The 21,510-nt window shown below is 40.2% G+C and overlaps 1 protein-coding gene across 1 annotated transcript in view; it reads left to right on the forward strand.

Annotated features, from left to right (window-relative positions):
• The first annotated feature begins 3,451 nt into the window (after positions 1-3,451).
• MYO3A (myosin IIIA) overlaps positions 3,452-21,510 on the forward strand; it is a 123,220-nt gene continuing 105,161 nt past the window's right edge. Inside the window, exons 1-5 of the mRNA XM_065666606.1 lie at positions 3,452-3,556; positions 5,201-5,249; positions 11,831-11,990; positions 14,148-14,330; positions 17,193-17,327. Coding sequence (XP_065522678.1) covers positions 5,221-5,249; positions 11,831-11,990; positions 14,148-14,330; positions 17,193-17,327 — 507 coding nt within the window. The 5' untranslated portion in view covers positions 3,452-3,556; positions 5,201-5,220. The remainder of the gene's footprint in view (positions 3,557-5,200; positions 5,250-11,830; positions 11,991-14,147; positions 14,331-17,192; positions 17,328-21,510) is intronic.

Raw genomic sequence — 21,510 nt, forward strand, 5'->3', positions numbered from 1 at the left:
AAGATTTCTTAGGTTATCATTCTTTTCCATCTTGTTCCTGAATATTTCGATTAAAACTTACAGTTCCTTACATATTATGAAGATTAGAAGCTTAATTTTTCCAAATGGTAACCTCAATATCCAGTTAATCCACAGATTAAGGAGCTGGTGCCCTGTGACTCTTGCCAAGGCTATTGGAACTGATTCAGTCTTGAGAGAAGTTGGTCTTATGTAAGCCATAATGTCTTTAGTGTCTGAAATTGAAATTTGAAGAATTGTGATGGGTGTTTGTGGGAACATGCCAAGTGCAAGGTCCTACACCTGGGTCGGAGCAATCCCAGGCACAGCTACAGGTTGGGCAGAGAAGAGATTCAGAGCGGCCCTGCAGAGAAGGACTTGGGGGTGTTGGTCAATGAGAAAATGAACATGAGCCGGCTTCAGTGTGCACTTGCAGCCCAGAAAGCCAACCGTATCCTGGGCTGCATCAAAAGGAGCATGACCAGCAGGTCAAAGGAAGTGATCCTGCCCCTCTGCTCTGCTCTTGTGAGACCTCGCTTGGAGTATTGTGTGCAGTTCTGGTGTCCTCAATATAAAAAGGACATGGAACTGCTGGAACAAGTCCAGAGGAGGGCCACGAGGATGATCGGGGGCTGGAGCACCTCCCGTATGAAGACAGGCTGAGAAAGCTGGGGCTGTTCAGCCTGGAGAAGAGAAGGCTGCATGGAGACCTCATAGCAGCCTTCCAGTATCTGAAGGGGGGCTATAAGGATGCTGAGGAGGGACTCTTCATTAGGGCCTGTAGTGACAGGGCAAGGGGTAACGGGTTAAAACTTAAACAGGTGAAGTTTAGATTGGAAATAAAGAAGTTCTTTACTGTTAGGGTGGTGAGGCACTGGAATGGGTTGCCCAGGGAGACTGTTAATGCTCCACCCCGGCAGTGTTCAAGGCCAGGTTGAACAAAGCCTTGGGTGGCATGGTTTAGTGGGAGGTGACCCTGCCCATGTCAGGGGGTTTGGAGCTAGATGATCTTAAGGTCCTTTCCAGCCCTGGCTATTCTATGATTCTATGATTCTAACTGTGAACATGGAGAATCTTCTGCACCAGCCAAGGCTGATTGAAAAAATCATGTCAGATAGAAGAAAAGTGAGCAAGTGATTTGGAGACCTAATGGTCAGGCAGATCTCACTTGCAACTTTTTGTACAGAAATGTATGTATGTGCTCTGGCTACTCATCAAGACTGATTCCCTCTCCTTTTCACTCCCACAAAATGCCATCTATCATTACTGGCTGACACTTCCATTTGTGCACTGTGACCCCTCCAGAGGCAGAAGAAAAGACACATTTGCTCAGCACTGAGTCTTCTTTTATTACCTTATATGAAAAGACCTCTATTTACCCCATTAACAAGCACTGTTAAACAGCAGCACCTGGAATGCAATGAACTCAGAGACTGGATGCTAGATGCTGTACAAGTATACATTATGTAGGAGCCTCTACACTGAATAGCTTCTGGACATTAGGTCTTATTTTAATTCAGGGTGGGAAAGAAGTATAAATAATCTTATAGAAAGATTCTGCTGTTTTTTGGTTGTTGTTGGTTGGTTGTTTATTATGTATTTAAAGGTCATATCAGAACAGCACAGATAACTACATGTATATAACAAACATCAGTCTAACTGCTTGAATTACCAATACATTCATGCTGCTTATACTTCATTAGATCACAATCCTATTTATATAACATAGTGCATTAGTAATGTCAAGAGTGATATTTGTTTAATGGGCAATTTTTCCAGTGCTAGACTCCTGATTACATAAACCTTCAGGGGCTATGGAGAAATACAGCTGTAAAGAAATACACAGTTTATTTACTGTTATCCACTTGGATTGTGCATAATGCAGGCACTACTACTCCAGGACTTAAAGGAGACCCTCCTGATTCAAAGGTATTTTGCAAAAGAATATAAAGTGCCAAACCTGAAACCTCTAAGCAGTCAGTAGGGGAACTGCCGCATTAACAAGGTGACCCACATGACCAGTGTTACCACGTGACTGATGTTTATTGCTTCGTTTAGTTTTTTAATCCCGCAGTTTTCAAGGCAGCTTTGTGACTATGAGAGATCTGTTCTGCAAATTTGGAAATGGCAGCTCTACAACCCCAAATCTTTACCTGAACACGTTCTCAAGATTGGTGCTTTACGTTACACCCAGCTATGCAGAAAGCTGCAATCCTCACATGTCCCACCGTCTTCTTACTAGTTCACATCACTGTACGTAAGCAAAATCCTTTAAGGTTCTTTTGGTGATCAGTATGTTCCAAGGAAGGGATAAGTGTACTCTCTAAGTAACTGCTGACACTAGAAGCCATTTTGTAGCATAGATCTTCTCTGCAGTTATCATTTGGCCCCTGATCTTCACTCCTGCAATTTTTAGAATACATGTGGAAGGGTTTATATTCCAGAACTTCCAATAGCTCTTTCCCTGATATTTTATGTAAAAAACAAAAAGTTAAGAACCTTTTTTGAAAACTGAGTTTGAGATACGAGTTCAAATTGCATCTGACTTAGGACTTTCTTAGCTGGAAAACAATACCTGCAAAACCCTACAACTTTGCTACCTCAAATCCTGTGGAGTAGAAACAGCTGTGAGATTTGAACACAATGCCTTGCATATGTTTGCTTGTTTTGATTGTGGTTTCATTTTTTCCCTATTCGGTATGAATCAGTGAGTTAGGCTACCAACATTCAAAGGCACTACTTTCATGCCAGATGTGCAACTCCTGGGTCTAATAACAGGGGCTGATAGTGAAATTTAAATGAAGAATTGTCACTTTTCTATATCACTCCTGCTTCCCAGCAACTCCTGCTTTTTGATTACTGTAACACTCACTTGTGCTTATGGACTTCTTGAGACGGTGAAGATAGTTTTGGAGTGGGGATTTTCAAAATTCTTTTGATTGCAGTTTTAATTGGATTCATTAATTACCATGTAATTTTTAACTATTTTCCTGTTTGTCAAATGCTCTGTATTGCAATTAAAAGAGCCTGAAAACCACATTCTGCAAATTTCAGGTAATACAAACAGTTCTCTTTTAGGAACTGGGTTAGGTCACACGGCATGAAGGAGCTGTTAAATAGTCACAACTTTCCACCTGCACTGATCTGGGTTGGATGTGAAAGGTTTCGTATCCTATTAACAATCTCCTGAGCTAACCAGCCCCTTAAATGTGATTACAAGGATCACGCATCTAAGACCTTCAAAAGGGGTTACGGAGTTCTTTTGATCAACTAAAGAAAATACCTGGTAAAGCTCAGGATTGCGTCAGAGAAATCTTTGCATTCAAGAAATAACTCATGCTTTTGGGCATACTTGGTATTTCATTATGTTGGATATGGTGGAATACTAAGCTAGCTGTAGGCAAACTCTGTGGTGGTTTTCCTAGAGGATATTTACTCAGATGTCACAGGAAGTATTGTTTCCCTGTAATAAACACCCAAAGGGGAGGAGTTCCTCTTATTTGCTACAGGCTGTGCTCAGTTGAGCAGCTAGGGAGGTCAAAAAGCAGTTCCCAGAGAGGTAAGTTCTTTAATTTCTATAGTGGTGATCTCTCCTCTGCTAGTTGAACATGTTGTTTATTTTCTTAAGTATTTATGTATCTGCTGATCTTTGTCTGTTGCTTGTTATTTGCATATGTCCATAATTAGCCATCAAAACACCTCCTCATGCACAGAATAGTATTAAAAGCTCAATTATAAAGAAAAAAAAATAGATGAAAAGAGAGAACACGTGCCTTAGGTCCCACAGGCGTTCCATGGCTGAGCTCTGACCACGATTCACAGCCTAGAAGCAGGAGGAACTGCTTCTGTAGGCGGTTCCACAGTGTCCAGCACAGCAGGATCCTGACTTTATTTGGATGTAGTAAGGACTTCCACAGTACAGCAAGTATTTTATTAAGTACATTGTAATCTTAATTTTAGTGCCTTAATCACAGAAGCATCTTCTTTTTCTTTTCATCACTTGAAGCTTCTCAGAATGTAAAAGTGAGTTTATCAGTTCTGAAGTAAGAAAGGTCCATGCTATTTACTTATGCTTCTGGTCTATTATACTGCAATGAAAAGTTAGACTTACTTTGTAAGTATTGTCTAGTGAAATCTAATGTTGAGGATGCTGTGAAAGGGTATTTATTCATACTGCTTTCATGTTTCTCAGTAATTTAAAAATAGTTTTCAGACTTACACCCACAAAGTTTCTAATGAAGTCAAGAGCTATGTTGAAAGGCAAGGAGAGAGTCTGAAACCAATCTAACTGCAATCTGTTTAAAAGATAGTGTAGTACAAGATGCTGTGTCGTGGCATTAAGCACAACTTAACCTCATACCAGGTACAGCTGGAGATGATCACTATTTATCTTCTACTAGATATTGTCAATAAATAATACTTGTCCTTAATTATTTCAAATTTATTTTGGAAAAGAAGGTACATATACCCCCATTCACTCAAGAACTTTTAAAACTTACCTGGAAGGCTTCCTACAGAAAAGCAAAGCAATACATTTGAGGAAAAAGAGGGGCAAAAGCCATGGCATGTTGATATGGAGAAAGAACACGAGGGGGTAAAAATAAATGGAAAGAAGAAATGTGGCTAGGCTGTGTAACACAGAATGTCAGTTTATCACTCCACATACCAGTTTTTCTGCAAAACCAGTGTCTGTTTGACATGTAAATTGTCATTCACTAAGGGCTGCAACTCCCTGTTGTTTGAACAGTGCCTACCTTTACAGACCTCAAGAGCTGGCTGTGACATTTACTCATTTAAACTAGGATCCTTTCTGCAGCAATGGGCTGTTATTACTTGCATATCATTCAGGATCATCTGAATGAAACAGAAACTAGTTTTGGCGAGTTTCACAGACGAGTTAACCTGAACAATTAGTTAATGCAGAAGACCAGAGCGTCTACAGCACTTCACTCCAAATGGACTCAGCTCAGTCACATCATGGGCCTTTGAGACCCTTTGACAGGAGAGGGAGTGCTCAAGGGAATCTTACATCCTTGAAGCTAAGGGACAGTGACTTTGGCATGCAGGTATCAAGAAGCAGACAAGGCAAGCAGAAGTGGGTTTATTTTAAGACAGTAGTGCTAGGAGTGGAAGGGGATCTGTGAACTAATTACTGAAGTTATTGTCATTTCTGGCTTTAAGATTGTGTCTAAACATTTCTCAGCTCCTTGCTCCAGGCCTCAGATGCATGCCAGCTCTGCCTGGGAGAAGAGGTATGAGGGTCCACCATCCCCTTTTTGTACCTGGGTTTCCACTACAGGCTTCTAGCCTTTCATCATGGTGCACTCTGGTAAAGCTTCTGCTTGTAACCTGCCATCCAGCCAGACACACAGCTGAAACACAGTGGGTTCTAAGCACTCATAAGCACAGCTGAAATCAATGACAGCCTTGCTCAAGGAGAGGGAAGGTTTGCACAGTGTTGTTCACGTAGCAATGCAAGCCTAAAAGACATGGATGTTTTTACAACTGAGGCCTTATTCTCCTAGTGCTTCTGATCCCAGTTAGTAAAATGGGATTATAAAACTAGGAAGCTCATTTTGGTTTTTTATGGGGGGGGAGGAATGATTATGAAGGAACGGAACATCCAGCTGAAAGGAGTTAAGGAAGCCTATATGGCACCTTAAACTTTTCCTCATGAATTCCTATGTGCATAATGCTGTACACAGTCTAGAAATGTTAACAATTTCTATACAATAAAGAAGCAGTCATTTGATGGACGGAATTAAGGAGGCTTCTTGTCCGTATAAGTGTCTGGCTTGTGGTGTTTGCTGTTTAAGAATATATAAGTTTCTATTGATTAGTTTCCCACAATGAGGAATTTTATAAGGCTTCTTATCCATGTGATTTATTTGATGTCGGGATTGAGTCAAGCAGCCTTTCCCATCACAGATATATTCATGTGGGAAGGCTGTCCATGAACTATTTGGTCTCTGCACTGATTTCATGAAAGACGTATAATATAGATGGTTCAGAAATAATTCCCCTACTGTCAGACCTATCTGAAAACAAAACCCAGGTTCAAATGCTATGGGAAAAATGGAACAAGGTAAACTCAGTGCGACAGCAGAAGTCTCCAATGGAGGCACACACTCCCTGGTGCTGATTAAATTTGGCTGCTTCTTTGCAGTGGAAGTGCTAAGCATCCTCCACAGAAAACATAGAAGCATAGTTAAAGCCTGGCTTGTATATTACTTAGCAACTATACTAGAAAAAATCATTCATTTCCCAACTTTTGAATACTTTATCTTGCAACTTCACCCTGCTATCGGTATTACGTTGTGTTGCCGCTTTGTAGCTACCCCTCTGCAACAGGCACTAACGTGAGCTCTCTGCACGCACCAGGTCTCAATTATTTTTAGCGGCGCAGGTAAGCCTCCCGGGATGCCCGAGGACCACAGGCGCGGTGTAATCCCCGACGGGCGGATCGGCCCTGGTGCCTGTGGCCGCGCTCCGCACGCAGACAGCCCCGGAGCCCCCGGTTGGTTGCAGCTTTGCCGGGCTCGGCATCCGCCCGTTCCCCTGCCGTGAAGGGAAGACGGGCCGCCCCGGCGGCCCCGCCGTGCCCTGCCCTGCCCTTCTTCCCTTCCCGGGGCGGACCGAGCCCTCCCGGCTTTGCGGTGCTTGCGGGGGATTAACGGGGCAAACCGCTCATCCGCCGTTGACCCCGGGGCGGGACTGCGGCCGGGCCAGGGCCGTCCGGAGGAGGAGGAGGAGGGCGAATCCGAGGCACGACTGCCGGAGGTGTCCGGCCCCAGCCCCCTCGGCAGCGCTGGCTCTGCGGGCACAGGAGGTTTCGCTGCGGGTAATCCCCGGCCCGGGAGCGGTGGGCAGGGCAGGAGGGGGGTTCCTGTGGACGCAAAGTGACTGGCGGCTTCGCCCCTGCTCAGCAACCACGCCTCGCCGAGGGGCTTCGGTGCAGCCCGGCCCTCGGAAAACCACGGGCAGGCAGGACGGGTGCGACGGTGCCGCCCGCTGCGCCCCTCTATCGAGCCGGGCGCTCCAGGCAGCGCCGGGGTGTGCGTGCGTGGCCGAGTAGGCAGCGAGTGGGTCCCGTCCCCGGGAAGCGTGTGGAGGGCACGGGTTGGCACTGCCTTGGCCCTGTGCCCTGGGCTCACCCGTTCAGGCCCCGGGGCAGATCCTGCTTCTTTCTACTTTTTAAGTTGTTTCTTTTTTTCCTGTGGGTGAGTTTGGGGGTAAGGAAAGTGAGTATGCAGGAGAGGTGCTTGTGGTGGTGACAGCCAGGGTGCTGGGGCTGGCTGCAGGTGCTGCTAGAGCCTGCAAACCGTGGGCCTTAAGGAGAATGTGTGGAATATCACCGTGCCCAACAGCGTTCCCGGGGTACGCACATACCCCGTAACTTCTTGCCTGCTAATGTTAAGTGCTGGCAAGTTTTCTTGTTGTCTGTAATGCCTTACTTATCTTCCTATCAAATGGTTGTATTGCCTTCATTTCAAGCCTTGTCAAAACTCATTGATAACAGCTTCTGAATTAATTTTGAGTTGCTACTTAGCTGCTGTTTGAAGTTATGAGACATAGGGAGTGAGTGAGATCGCACCGTATTGATTTTTATGGCCTTATAAAATTTTACTGTGCTAAAATAGGAAAATTAAGTGATGCTTTAGCTTTGAAAGCTATGTTCTTTGCTAGTATATCGATCTAGCGTGTAGCTATTGAAAAATTATTCTCATCACTTGCAACGCCTCTCTTCTGGGAGCCACAAAATGAGCTGGGTATGATTCGGTTCATGGTTTGCTAATGTCAGTTCATTACTTCTGGTGGCACAAGGTCCAAATACAATTTGATAATGGACCATTCCCACTTCCATTATTAATCTTGTTTTCATGATGGTAATGCCCCTGCATAAATATTTGCTGTTTGATGACAATTGAAATAAAAATCTGTAGCTCGGATTTGTTTTCAAAATATCAGAGCTTTTAGAATTGACTGCAGTAATTAAATTCACCATTTTGTTGCTGCATTCTTTTTGTTGCCTCTTCGTAGAACTAAAGGTTGGCTGCAAAAATAGGGATGTTGTACTGATGTCATGTTTGAGCTCTGAAGGATTGTAGCCCTTGTGCACAAGATTAGATTGAATCTTACAGCCCTCGGTGATTCTTTAACCTATGGCTTAAAAAAAACCTCTCCTCCAATGGACTTTGCTGAGAGCAGTAAACCTCAGCATATAGTAGCACTTCTACTGTTGCAGGGCATGGAGGGGAATGGAAGAAAACCAAGGTGGAACTTAACACTGATGTAGATCTCTTCCAGTAATGGCCTCCTGAAGAACATTCAAAGAGTGAAGAGCTGGAGCCTCCCTAAGCAGGCTGACCAGTTCAGTTAGCAGCAAGTCAAAATGTCAAGATTAGCTGAATAATAATCAGCAGATGAAATGTCAGTATGGACACCTAATATGCATTTATCAATAGAAGGAGATCAGGTACCGACACCACACAGTTCTGTTTCTCTACTGTGTGTAGAAGTTTTACAGAGGTCAAGGAGTCCAGAGGCATCAAGTTTCTCTAAAAGCTGTCTTGCTTAGTTGGGAAAGTTCTTTTGCATACCAGTCAGCAAAGAGGAGAAGTGTTTTTAGAAACAGAAGAAACGGTTACCCAGTCCTTCAAAGACTGAACGCTTTAAAAGTGCCCTCAAAAATGGACCCATTTTTTCCCTTGAGCAGCCCTAAGGTTAACATATATATTTTGAGCTGTGCCCAGGAAATACAGTGTCTGAGGTAACGTTAAATTTATCACCACTTCTTGCCTCCAAATACTTTAAAGTAACAATTCCTTTCTACCATTACATTAATTTAGGGTTCAGTTGTTGGGTTCAAAGTTTGTTTGGCAATGTCATTGTGTGGTTCTTGCCTTTTCTGTCCATCATTAGACAATGTCCAAGTTGCCTGCCAACTTTCAAGTGATGAGACGTGGCTAGCTTGCAGTTTCCCTAACTGTAGCATGGATCTCATACTAATTTTGTCAGTTGTCAAGGTATAACTTTGTTTCCAGTGGTAAGGTGAGTAGGCTAGGATTCATTTCACCTAACATGTCTACTCCTGAAGCTGTATAACTAGTTCCCTGTTGTAGTCAATAGAAATTTAGCCAAGGTAATCATTAGAGTCTGGAGAGCAAGTTTTCTTAATGCTAAGGGAGATGCTAACCAGATCAGGTGAATCAATTTTTGATTGCTTTGGCTGACTAGAATGGGATTATGGTACCCAGCTTAGGTTCCAATAGGTATATTGTACGCATATCAAGTTAGGCGAATTCCAGGTCTTGTGTCTTTCTTACTTGTAGAAGCACACAAGTGGACTGACTCCTCTAGAAGGTGGTTGATTTTCATTCTTCATCTATCATAGCTGGGGCTAAAGAGGGTGGTTTTTTTTCCCCTCCGAAAAGTTTCTTGCAGATGGGAAAAACAATTATTCAGTTCTGGGAAAACACTGGGGAGTGTATAGAGTGGAAAGTAGCAAGCAAACTGATACACAATCAAAGAGGATAATACAGATAGATACACAGATAATACATAAGTTATGTAATTGTGCAGATTTATATTTTTGTTCACATTTTAGAGTAAAATTATAATGCTGAGTGTATTTGGCTTTTGACAAATGAAGTAAAATAAACCCCAAAAATTGTGTTCGTAGCACTTGATTTTAATTAATTGCCAAACTAGGTAATCTGGTCACACTGACCTTAGATTTGTCTATAGTTCCCATTCAGATATAGGTTGTATCATCATTGAAATCAGAGGCCAATTTCCCCTAGAATTAAGTGGGGGTGGTATTGTGATTTCCAGTGCAAAACTTATTATTTGAATGATGGATGAGAAAGTATGCTGCCTAAGTGGCTCATTATAGCTACATTTATACTAGCTCAGGATCTGAGCTGCAATCCATGTTCATGGTTGAATAATCAAACTATTTGGACATTTATCCAAAAAGTGCTAGGTATTAGTATGATGAATGGTGTATGTAGCCTCATGCTCTTGGACTGTCTTAAGGATTCCATGCAGCAACCTTTAACTTTCTTATTAAGTACTTGTCAGTGTGGCATAAACTCATGAATTAAGAGGAAATGTGTTGTGGGATTTTATTGTGCTATTGCGTTAAGTATTTCAAGACCCCACTGTGTTTTGCAATTAGTACCAGACCAAAGAACTTATAAACCACATATTGTATAAAGGCATCAGGTGGTGAGGTGAGAAGGGTTTTTTTTCTTTGATATAACAAGCCTCTGCAGTCTCTACATAAACATTGCCTGCAATTTCTTTTTCTTTCTTTTTTTTTTTTTTTTTCAGGGGGGGCGGGGTGGGGTGTTTTAGGTTGGTTTTATTTTTTGTAGTTTTTTTTGTTTGTTTGTTTTTTTAGGGCGATTTTTTTTCTGACATCCATTAGGCAGGAGGTTTAAGTTTCAGAATCTGAAGGAATGCAGGTGTCACCTCTACAGAGGTAACAGACCCAACAGGCAATGTAAACCAGTGTTGCTGGCTCCTGACATCTACCTCCTGTGACACATGTGAAGATGTCTGGCAAATTACAGGGTAAGGTATGTGCAGGTATGTCAGTTGAAATGAGGCAGTCTTTGAAATGAGAAGGGGGGAGTGGTGTGGACAAATAAAAGAAATCAAAGGTAACCTTGATAGGTATGTTTTGAACTGAACCAAGGCAGGCCTGATTCTAATTTTCAAGACCAGAAGACTGTGATATTCAGGAGACAAGATGCTGATGGGAACCTAAAGGCTGGATTCATTTTAGTCCTGTATGAATAGGTATCTGCTTCTGTAATCATGTGTGCTCCCTTTATGGAGAAGGATGAATGACATGAGGCGAGGTACCTCTCTTGTTTTATCAGCTCCTTATGGAAGAAATAGAGAGAAGCTTCAAACTAGGTGGTATAAAACAGGAATGAAAATATTGGATTGACGTGTAATATTCCATGTGAAATTCAGGTTCCATTGTGCTTTCAACCCAACCTGCAGAACAAAACCTATTGCTTATTCCTTCTTGACTCTGTTGTCTGTAATGCTCTGTGGCCTTGACCATAAAGCCCTCACGAGTGCAATTAGTATGTGACTTGGGTGTGATAAATGAGCTTCATTGACTTGCCTTTGCAGTGATCTGATAGGCCACAGGAGATACACTTTGTTCATCGTGAAGCTGCCCTTTCCCTTCCCCACTCCGAACTAGCTAGATACAGAAAAGGATGGAGAATGCAGTGATCTACCAGCATTGATGATGACCAGGTCATCTTAGGGACACAGTTTAGTGGTGGACTTGGCAGTGCTCGGTTAGTGGTTGGACTTGATCTTAAAGATCTTTTCCAACCTAAACAATTCTGTCACTGGATATCCCTGCTATGCAACCTGAGGTCTGCTGCATAGGGTGTATGTGTTTGAGGTGGCCTAGGAAGTGAGAAGTCACAGGGGCTGGCTTATAATAATTATTATCTGATTTGTTCTTATAACTAACATCAGATCCCCCTATTAGAGGAAGAAAACCACCCTACCACATTGGTTTGTTGTCTTGGAACTACAAAACTATTATTTTCCAGCCTCAAATACCCTGAATTTAATCACTCTGTCATAGTCCATTTGGATCTCTTAAATTTACTGGACAACGTCCTCTGTGGTTTAAACTTTATTTCACGAGCTCATTATGAAATACAACAAACAAGCACAATGAACAGGGGCTCAATCCACTTTTGCCCAGGTTGATTTAGCACAAGTTCACTTTTTCACCATTCACGTTATAAGGCTTCATAACTTATAACCCATAACTCTTCATCTGTGCATCTAGGAGAAAAACGGGACAGGGGGAAGAAGACACTTACCAAGCTGAGGGCAGGAGCGCTTATCTTTTCCTCCTCCATCACAGTGTAGGTGTCCCCTGTATCCCATGGGGAAGCAGGAAGGCCTCAGCAGTCCAGCTGCTGCTGGATCCACTTCAAAAGCTTTGGGTAAGCTGATGTTTTATGCTTTCGAACTTGGAGGCTTGGCCTACATCATTTCCCTAAGTTAGCAGATTCTGAGGAGACTGCCAGACAAAAGGTAATGGCTGTAGGACATAGAGATTTGCAGGTGTCATGGTGCATATTGGCCCTTTTGCTCTTTATGGCCACCTGTCCTGCCTACCTGGTTCTCTGGCTTTGACCTCCTGGTGCTGCTCCCAGCGTACATCAGGCCTTAGCAGGAGCCAGGTTTGACAAAATCTGAGCAGAAGCTGAGTGAGCTGTTCACATCAGAAGTATTTCAAAGGGTTTTTGTAGAAGTTCAAGGGTACGTTCCCAGCTCAGAAGTTTGGATCAAGTTGTAAGTTGTTTTTTTTAAAGTAAAATCCTAATGGTGAGGGGTATGATAAATTACCCAGTTGTTTGGGCATCCAGACGTATTCCAGAGACAGTCCAATTTAATGCTGATATATGAGGTTAAATCATTATCAGCTTTCTCGGCTTCACTGAGATGTAATAAAACGTTATTCATCACCCAGAACAGAACCCTTGAAATCATTCCATTTCATATATTTTTAATAACAGAGGTGGAAGCTAAACAATTTATCTGCAGGGGCTTGTTCGTAAACATGGTGGAAGTAAGGAAATACGATGTTCAGTATGACTTACTCAAGTTATGATTTTGAAGCTGTAAATTCAAAGACAAAGGATTAGTGTAAATAAATTCCTTCTGGAATGGTACTCTTAAATTATTGAACTAAGTATGACAGCTATTGAATGCATTGTTTTTAAGTATGTGGTGAATTTTCTTAAGATGATGTGCAACTGGTGTGATTTGCAGAGGAAAATGCAAGTACATGTGACAGTGTCTCTAGTATGTTCTCTGATGGCCAAATAGCACCTGCAGGATCATGTTTCCAACCCTTTTTATAGTTCTCCTTGTACCAGTCTCAACAGACAAATAAGCAATTGATTCTGGGAGTCAACGAATTTCAGCTGTGTTCTTTTAATGTATAGGAAGCTAACAAAGCCTGGGGAGCTGTCTGAAGCTGCAGGTTATGATGTCCATTTTTTTTTGTTAGAATGTTCTTGCTATAAAGCCTCTGTGCACAGGGGTGGGCCTTTGCTTAAGGGTATATTTGGAGATTCAGGGTATCAGTTCCCTGTTTGGCTCTGGCACAGGCTGGTCTTTGCATTCCTGCATCTTATGTACTCATCTTTGAAGAGGAGGAAATGAGTCTTCCTTTCTTTATCTTCTGCCTATCTCCTGCCATACCCTGCCTGGGTCAAAGGCTGTTACTGTGTACTCTTGTAATGTGGGGCATAGCAGACCCTAGGTTTTGATGGAAAGCTACATAATCTGTAGAGAATGATTTCTGGGTAGGCAGACCCTGATAGGATTTGCATGTCTCAGAGTCACAAAATGTTTGAGGCTGGATGGAGCCACCACAGGTCATCTAGTCCACCCTTCCTGCTCAAACAGGGTCTCTTTTCTAATGAAGGAGCTCTCTATGTCCTTTTCATCCCCAAAAAACACTAGTTATAGATTGAGTATCCAGTAAAACTTAAACAAATAGCTAACCTCAATTCTAAAAACAAAAGCTCAGGTAGAGAAATGTTGAAATTCCATCACTGTTGAATCCCACAAAGCAATGTTTTGGGATTATGAATCCTAATTCCTTCATCATCCTTAACTTGCTTATTATTTTGTGTAGTCCCAGTTATGAAGTCCCTCATAGCAAGCATTTCTATATATGTATAAAGTAACTAAAAACCAACAGAAAGAAACAAAACAAAAAAACAAAAACCAGAAAGCAAAACAGAATTTTGAGAAAAACAATATTTGAGAATAGGCAACAAAAAAAAAAGTTCTCCCCCGAATGTTTTAACTCGTTTGTGTTCATTTTCTGGTGAAGAGAATGCTTTGCCTAGAAGCAGTAAAGCTCCCACGAGGTGGAAAGGTGGTGCCTTAGGAAGAAGCTGCAGTCAGTGTCCTGGCCTATATGAATCTCAGGGAGTGCTAGACATTATGCTTTCAGTGCACAGTGCATGCAAAAACATTTCTAGTGTTTGAGACTGGTATATGCATTTCGCTTAGCATTTGTAGGAAAACAATTGCTATTAACCATTTGTTTGAGTGAACATTACAATTTTCTTGCTTCCTAGGAGCCATCATTTGAGATGCTTCCATTGACTGGGAAAACAATTATATTTGATAACTTTCCTGATCCGTCAGATACCTGGGAAATAATTGAGACTATTGGCAAAGGAACATATGGAAAAGTTTTCAAGGTGTTAAATAAGAAAAATGGCAGCAAAGCAGCAGTCAAAATTTTGGATCCTGTTCATGTAAGCTACTTAAATTACTTGTTTTGTGCTCCTTTAATTGTAAGTGAATTTATGTGGTCTTTTTTTTGTTTGTTTCTTTCTTTATAAATCTTGGTGAATCATTTGCGTCGGAAGTGGTGGTGAGATAAACTGCTTCAACCTGCTAAGTATCAGGCTATTTATCAATAAATTTTTTGAACCATAAGTGATCTTGGAAGTGGTTGCATGTGGTAGAATTGAGAAGTATACGTGAAGTTTGTTGCTTTTACTTTTGATTACCTCATGTTTATCTCTTAATTCCAGAAGCAGATCTGATTATTTTTCTTTTTAGTACCAGGAGTCCTAGCTGCTTCTGTTTTTACTGGTGCTCCTGTTCCTTTTTTATTTGCACACTAGCCAGTAAGAAAGTTACATGCTTTTAAGTGCATTAGATGTACCTGGAAGCTTCTATTTTGACTACATGCTTTTAGCTACGTGCTGTGAATGATATTTTAAAAATAAAATAGCATACTTTATGAAAACACAGAACCAACAACATAATGTGCCAAATTACGTAGATATCACAGAGGGACCCATCTTTTCAAATGGAAAATACAAAGGAAATAGCACCTACGCACAAAGCAACAGGTCATTGGGAGGTGGAAATATGTTGTAGAGTATGTTTTTGTTCTCAATAGCTGGCATTTGTTGGATGGTAGATAAATGCTCAAAGAGTAAGGAAGAACATCAGCCTGATTTATAAAGGCATATCCCACTGGTGCTGCGTATGGCTTGGGATTATTTTCTTGAGAACAGTGACCTGTGAAACTTGGACAAAGAACTGTTCTGTTTCAAGCGGCCCCTTTGAGCTCATCTTTTGCACTTCCAATATAGGGTTGTGAGGTATGTGCTTCCATTGCACAGCCTCTGGGCAGGAAGGGAAGAACATGCCATGCTGTGTGAAATGCCACAGGTCTGGAGCTGCACAGCCACAAAGGGCTCTGTCTACCCCTGCATATCACATAGTGTCAGATTGGGATCTCATGGCCCGTAAGTCCGTGAAATGAGTTTGTGATAGCATAGCGTCTTGCATTTTCTTAGCTGTGTTCCTTGTTCATCTGATTTTTATGTCAGCATGCTTTCCAAGCAACAAAAGGAGACATGTCTGCAATATGTACCTCTCCCAAAGTAATCATAATTTGCAGTCAAGTGATAAGGATCTTGATTAATTCAACTGCATAGGAAACTATTTTTGACTCTGTTGTTTTCAGTAAACAAGGTTCATGTGCTTAAAATGAATAGGCAGGACTTTTAGTTGGTGTTCATCTAAATGCGTGTATGGCAGGAAATACTTTTGCTTTCATCTGTTTCGCAGTTGTTCAGAGTGATTCTTAAGTGGCAACTGGCTATGGCAGAGAGGGATTACTGAAGGCATTGTGGACACTTTCGAAATTGTGTGCACTTTGGAGGCCATAGGAAAAGGATAAAGGATGATGACAGGAAGAAAGAAGAGGTAGTAAAGCTGATGCTAGAGAAAAGAAATAGATTAAGTAGGAGAAAAGGGAACAGAATGTAAAGAACACAGAAGAAATACAATGGATAAATATGCAACATAAGAAAATGAAGGAGAGAAAATGCGTAACTGGTAAAACCAGATTCCTTATTTGAATGAAAAGAATAGAAGTCAGTAATGCAGTCAACATCACGCTGCAAAGCTTGAATCTTTTATCTGAATATATTGTTTTTGTTCTAAGAATAGTATTCTTCTTTCTCCCCTCCTATTTACAGGATGTCTAGGGTAGCTGCTGAGCCTTCATGTTACTGTTAAAATGGCAATCCTGTATTAGAAATAGGGTGAAAGAAATAAACTAGTTCTTTTTGTTTAAACTGAAAGTATTATTAATGGCTGCAGAGGGAGCCATTGCAATGAAGAAAGAGATACTTTCTATGTTTTCTTTACATTTTAGACTTTTTTTCTTTGAAGAGGGTTTCAGAATTGTGCCACCTGAGAGGTGGACTGAAGAAAATAAGCAGAAGAAATGTGTTTTATTTCACTTAATTTAACTGATATTTCCACATTAAAATGGGAAACTATTTGATCGTGGGCGATGTGAGACTGAAATAAACATTTTGTGTTGAATCCTTTAGAGCTCTTGGACTCTGTGTTGAATATCAGCTCAGCTTTTTGAAACTGAAACAGGAAAGCGAAGGTGTTGAAATGAGAATATATAAAGATGGAACTGAGAATGCTCTTAGTCTTGTTCTTAGGACTATTAAGTAAATACCATTGTACTTTAGGGCTTTTAACCAAGTCATCCTATGTCTAAGTTCACATGGAAATATTCCCTGTAGCATCTCTGCAAGGGGAACTCTTATGCAGGTAAATATGTTAAACTCAACCAAATATTTGAAGTTTTCTTCTTTCATAAAATACAGATAAAGATTTTTCTTTTTAGTATGCACAGAATGAATATTCTATTAATTCTCTCTATTTTCATTTTTCCTTATAATAGTAAAAATCTTATAAAATTTGAGTACCCCTCAGGAGACACAAACCCATATTAAATCACAGTAGGACAGGAGGCTAATTCTTCTCCAATTTCCCTAAGGCAGTCAGGGCTATTGTATGTTTTGTGTGTAGACTTTTGGCTTTTGACTTTCTGGGTTTGGGGCTTTGTTGTTTCTTTGTTCTTTTGTTTGTTTGGGGTTTTTTTGTTTTGGTATGGTTTGGGGTTGGTTTTTTTTTTTTGTTTTTTGCTTTAAGATTTGCAAGTTCACGGTTTTTTTTTCCCTTGCTGTATTTCAGACTCTGTTTGAATAGACAGAATGTTATGTGTTGGATTTTTAAAATGGATACCATTATTTATTTATTAACCTCTTTGTATTTCTCATTTGTGACACTAGGATATTGATGAAGAAATTGAAGCTGAGTACAACATTTTGAAAGCTCTCTCTGATCATCCCAATGTAGTGAAATTCTATGGCATGTACTATAAAAAAGATGTGAAGAATGGAGACCAGCTTTGGCTAGTTCTTGAGGTAAACAATTTGGAAAAATAAGAGTTTTGTTCCAGTTGGCATTCTTATGTTGAGTATAAACTCAATAGTGGTTGCATGTGAAATGATAAATGCTGCTGTTCAGTCTCTACAGTGTCCTGAATTAATGGTCTGCTCAGAGTTCAGCATTCTTATTTTGGTATTATACTGATAGTGCTGTGGCTTCAGAATTAGGATATAAATTCTGATGCGGCTTCATAGAACTTGCTGCATAAAATATTTCTTTGGTGAAAGTCTTATCATGGGAATCTTTCCTTAATAGTATTTCTTTAAATATGACTAAGATAGGACGTAAAAGTTAAAGAAACCACTATAGTGATTTTTTTTTCCTAAATACAATGATAGAAATTAGTTAATTGAATTGCCTTTTTTTTAATGTAAGTAAATGCAGAAATAGGTAAGTCAATAAAAAGAGGGTACTGCCCAAATACTGTTGAATGAAGCAGGACTTCCACAAATGGAGTCAGTGCAAAATAAGGCCTGTGATTTGAGTGTTTCAGTCTTTAGTTTTGACTAGTCTGGGAGCAAAGAGCTTGATTGTTACAGTTTTTATAGATCCACTATAACCTATTCTGCAAAAACTGCCTCCTCTCCCCAGAGGAAAAAGAAGAATGTCTCTGAAAGGAATAGTGTGCCTTTCAGCAATCAAAGCTCTTGCTGATGTTTGGTCAGTGTTTGATAAGGTTGAGATTGGAGAATTGGTTGCATTTTATGATTTGTCAGGTAAGTGAATACAAATCTCCTGCCAAATATCTCAGTGATACAATGTTATCTAATCCTGGAAAGCTCTAAAAATACTGAAGTTCTAAAAGCTTTTCCAAATTCTTCTCACTTGCATTGGGAGGATGTTTTAAAGAATAGTTTGCCTTGGAAATAATAAATTATTAGGCTACACTGACATCAAAAGATGTCAGCTATTTTGTGCAGTGAGCATCTTTGAAGATCTAGCTTCTGTTGTGTCTGCTGGGCAGTTGAAACTCCATCTGTGAAACTTCTGGCCTCTAAAGGATGGATGCCAAACTGCCAGGATGGAACAGACTGTGAGGAAACAGTGTAGTGTTTATATTTTAGCTTTTATAGTTCACATGGATTTATATTCTTAATGTGAAAACCAAAAACCTACATCCAGAGTATAATTTTTATATTTATTCTTTGCATGCAAATCTGTACGTGTGCAAGGGCTAGTATGAGTGTGTGGAATAGTCCTTGATGCTTTCTGTCACTGCACATGTAGATCCATGAATACAATGGATTTCGGGGGGGGGGGGGGAGGGGGGGTGGAAACATCCCATCCATAAGTAGAAAAATAAATTCCAGTGGTGATTTTGGTGAAGCTTTCCCTTTAGTAAAAGTATCTGTGAAAGAAAACTGTTGTGGAAAAGATTCCTCTATGAAAGTGTCACCTCCCTTTCAGCTTGCATGCACCGTTATACAGCCATCGCAGTTTGTTTTTCACAGTGGCTATTTAGGTGTCCTAGAGTTGATGAGAATGAAAATATCATAATAATCTCCATTCTGTCTTGTTGCTTTGGGTTGTTTTGGTGTGGTTTTTTGTTTTTTTGTTTCTGGTTTTAGGGTTTTTTAAAAATTTGTGTCTAAATTCATAAAGGTGGTGATTAGTCTTTGCTTTAGATTACAGAGAACTCTGTTTCTGTTGCTTTGGTTTTGTTTTGGTTTTTTTTAATTGATTTTATCATAAAAGAGCATTTTCACTTCAGAACTGTTGCGTCCTCTGAAGAAGGAAATCCAGTCTTGAAATTTAGATTTGTTGAGTTTGATATCAAGGAGGAAAACTTTCTCATCTCCTTCTCTAAATAAAGTTATCAACTGTTCAGAATAACAGCACTCGACTCTCACTTCAGAAATCCCCCCTCTCCATAGGCTGCACTCAGATATGATGAACATCTGCTCTTGTGTTGGTGCTGTTCTGATTGTGTTTGTAATGAAGAATATTGTGGAGGGATGATGCTTGCCATCTATATTAAGCTTTGTCACATGTGTCCAGAGCTGCAGGCAGAAGAAACTGGCCTATTGAGTTTGTGCCGAAATCACTTGAGTATGTACTTGGGTGAATCAGCTTAGCAGTTTCATGTCAGCAGACACCAGCATGATGACACAGCTAAGACAGCATGTGCTGTAGCCCATTTCTTTTTGATCTGGATGTCAGTTCAGAAGGGAATAGATCTGAGATAATTGGAAATCAGCTGATGAAGATGGAACAGGGAGATAAAACACATTAGGCCCTACAGGTGAGCCTGTGGGTCAAAGGCAGGTGGGGAGAGCAAGTGGCACAGCCCTTGCCCAAGATCTGGTGCAAATAACAACCTAGTCATGACAGAGTGAAGGCTGAAAATACCACAGCATGGTAAATGGTAGGTATTACACAGCTTTTACTTTCTATTGTAGGTCAGAGACCCAGAATCATGATGCAACATATTTCTATAGTTCATTTCCTACACAGATAATGTAGACCTTTCAGAAGCATTTTGTGTCTTTTAAAAATGGACTAATTATGCATGCCATATATGAGATAAATTTTGGTTTGTGAACCATATAAGTAAGCTAGTATATTTTATAATTCTCAGTGTATTTTTATAGGAAATGGAACAGGCATTATTTTATAGGGAAAAAAATTTCTTTCATGAGTTAAACCTTAGCTTGGTATTAAAAAAAAAAAAAAAAAGGTTTGAGCAGAGTGACTTCCCACACAAAAATACAGGTTTGTAACATCAAAGCATTTTGTAGAAACCCCTCATTTCCGGAGAGGTGGAGGGAATTGCCAAGAAGTTACAGAAATGCATCCCTTTGTGCTGAATGTCAAGCAGACTGACAAAATGTTCTTTTTAGGTGGTTTTGGTCTCCTAGTGTGTATGTGACCATTTCGAGAACATTTACAATGCCCTGCTGAGTCAGACCAGTGGTCTGTGTAGCACAATATTTTGTCTCCTGTGGTGGCACTAGAAGATGCTATTTAGGAAGAGTGTGTCCAGTTTTTCTTCAGTCAATTTCCCTCATGCTCTCCAGTGACCATGACTGTTGTATTAAGGATGTCCCAGACTATTCTGTTCGCTATCCATTTATGGACACTAAAACTTGATGCTACTGCCATGCTATACAGTCTTCTTTTAGAGCATGGAAGTTTAATTTTTGTGTCATTATTATATCCTTATTTCTATATATAATATTCCATATGGTAGAATATAATATTTTCAACATTAGGAAAACACTTCCAAATCTAAATATTTTTCAATGTGTGGCAATAAATATAGAATCCTGTTCATTTGAGAGGGAAGAATATGTTACAGTTTCCAGTAGACTGCTAGCTCTGTGTTCTGATCAGCTCTAATGCTAAAAAGTACCTTCACAGACAGTATTTCAGTAGCTAGTGCAGTCTGTACAGGCACTCGTTATGCCCAGTCTTGACTGAAATGAACCTGATTCATTTTTGTTCTCTTGTAGAAACCTTTTCTTGTTGTAGGGTAACCTTCATCAGAGAAACCATGTGAAACTGTAGAATAGCTTGTACCTGGACTCTGCTTTTCTGAAGTGGCACGTTAGCCTTCCCATTCCCTCAACCTTTTAACATGGGAAAATAAATGCATTAAATAATAATTTATTTTAATTAAAATAAGTAAGTTAACTTAGTTTTAATTATTTGCCTTTATTAATTTAATGCATTGGTAACTTGTATCATTCTGCATTGTTGCAGGCAAAGTAGTGTACTTTGAGTTTGATCTTCTGAATGTTTCTTGATATTAATTGAACCTGCTAGCCAGACACTGAGAACTCAAAAGAACAGAAAGATTATAATAAGGGATTATGGTGATCCAGTTGGCAGCTGTGTTTGCTAATTTAAAATTTACCTGAAGTTGTTCGAATTTGTTACTTTCCTCTGATCTTTCAAAGTTAACATCAAGAGGAAAGGTTTTAAACTTAGAAATATCGAAATTCTCTTTTTAAATCCTTGGGAAGCTTCTATTTGTGTTGCATTTTCTTCAGAAAGGACGAAATCATTGAACCCAGTAAACAGAAGAGTTTTGAATTAAACTAGAACACAAAAAAGTTCAGTGAATCAATTCACCTGGTACTCTCTTCACATAGACAAAGTACAGACCCATGGTACGGATTCCATTTAATCGGAGTGAGGACACTTGAACAATTGTAT

This window comes from Lathamus discolor, chromosome 2 (assembly GCF_037157495.1).
Source record: "Lathamus discolor isolate bLatDis1 chromosome 2, bLatDis1.hap1, whole genome shotgun sequence".
Taxonomy (NCBI): domain Eukaryota; kingdom Metazoa; phylum Chordata; class Aves; order Psittaciformes; family Psittacidae; genus Lathamus; species Lathamus discolor.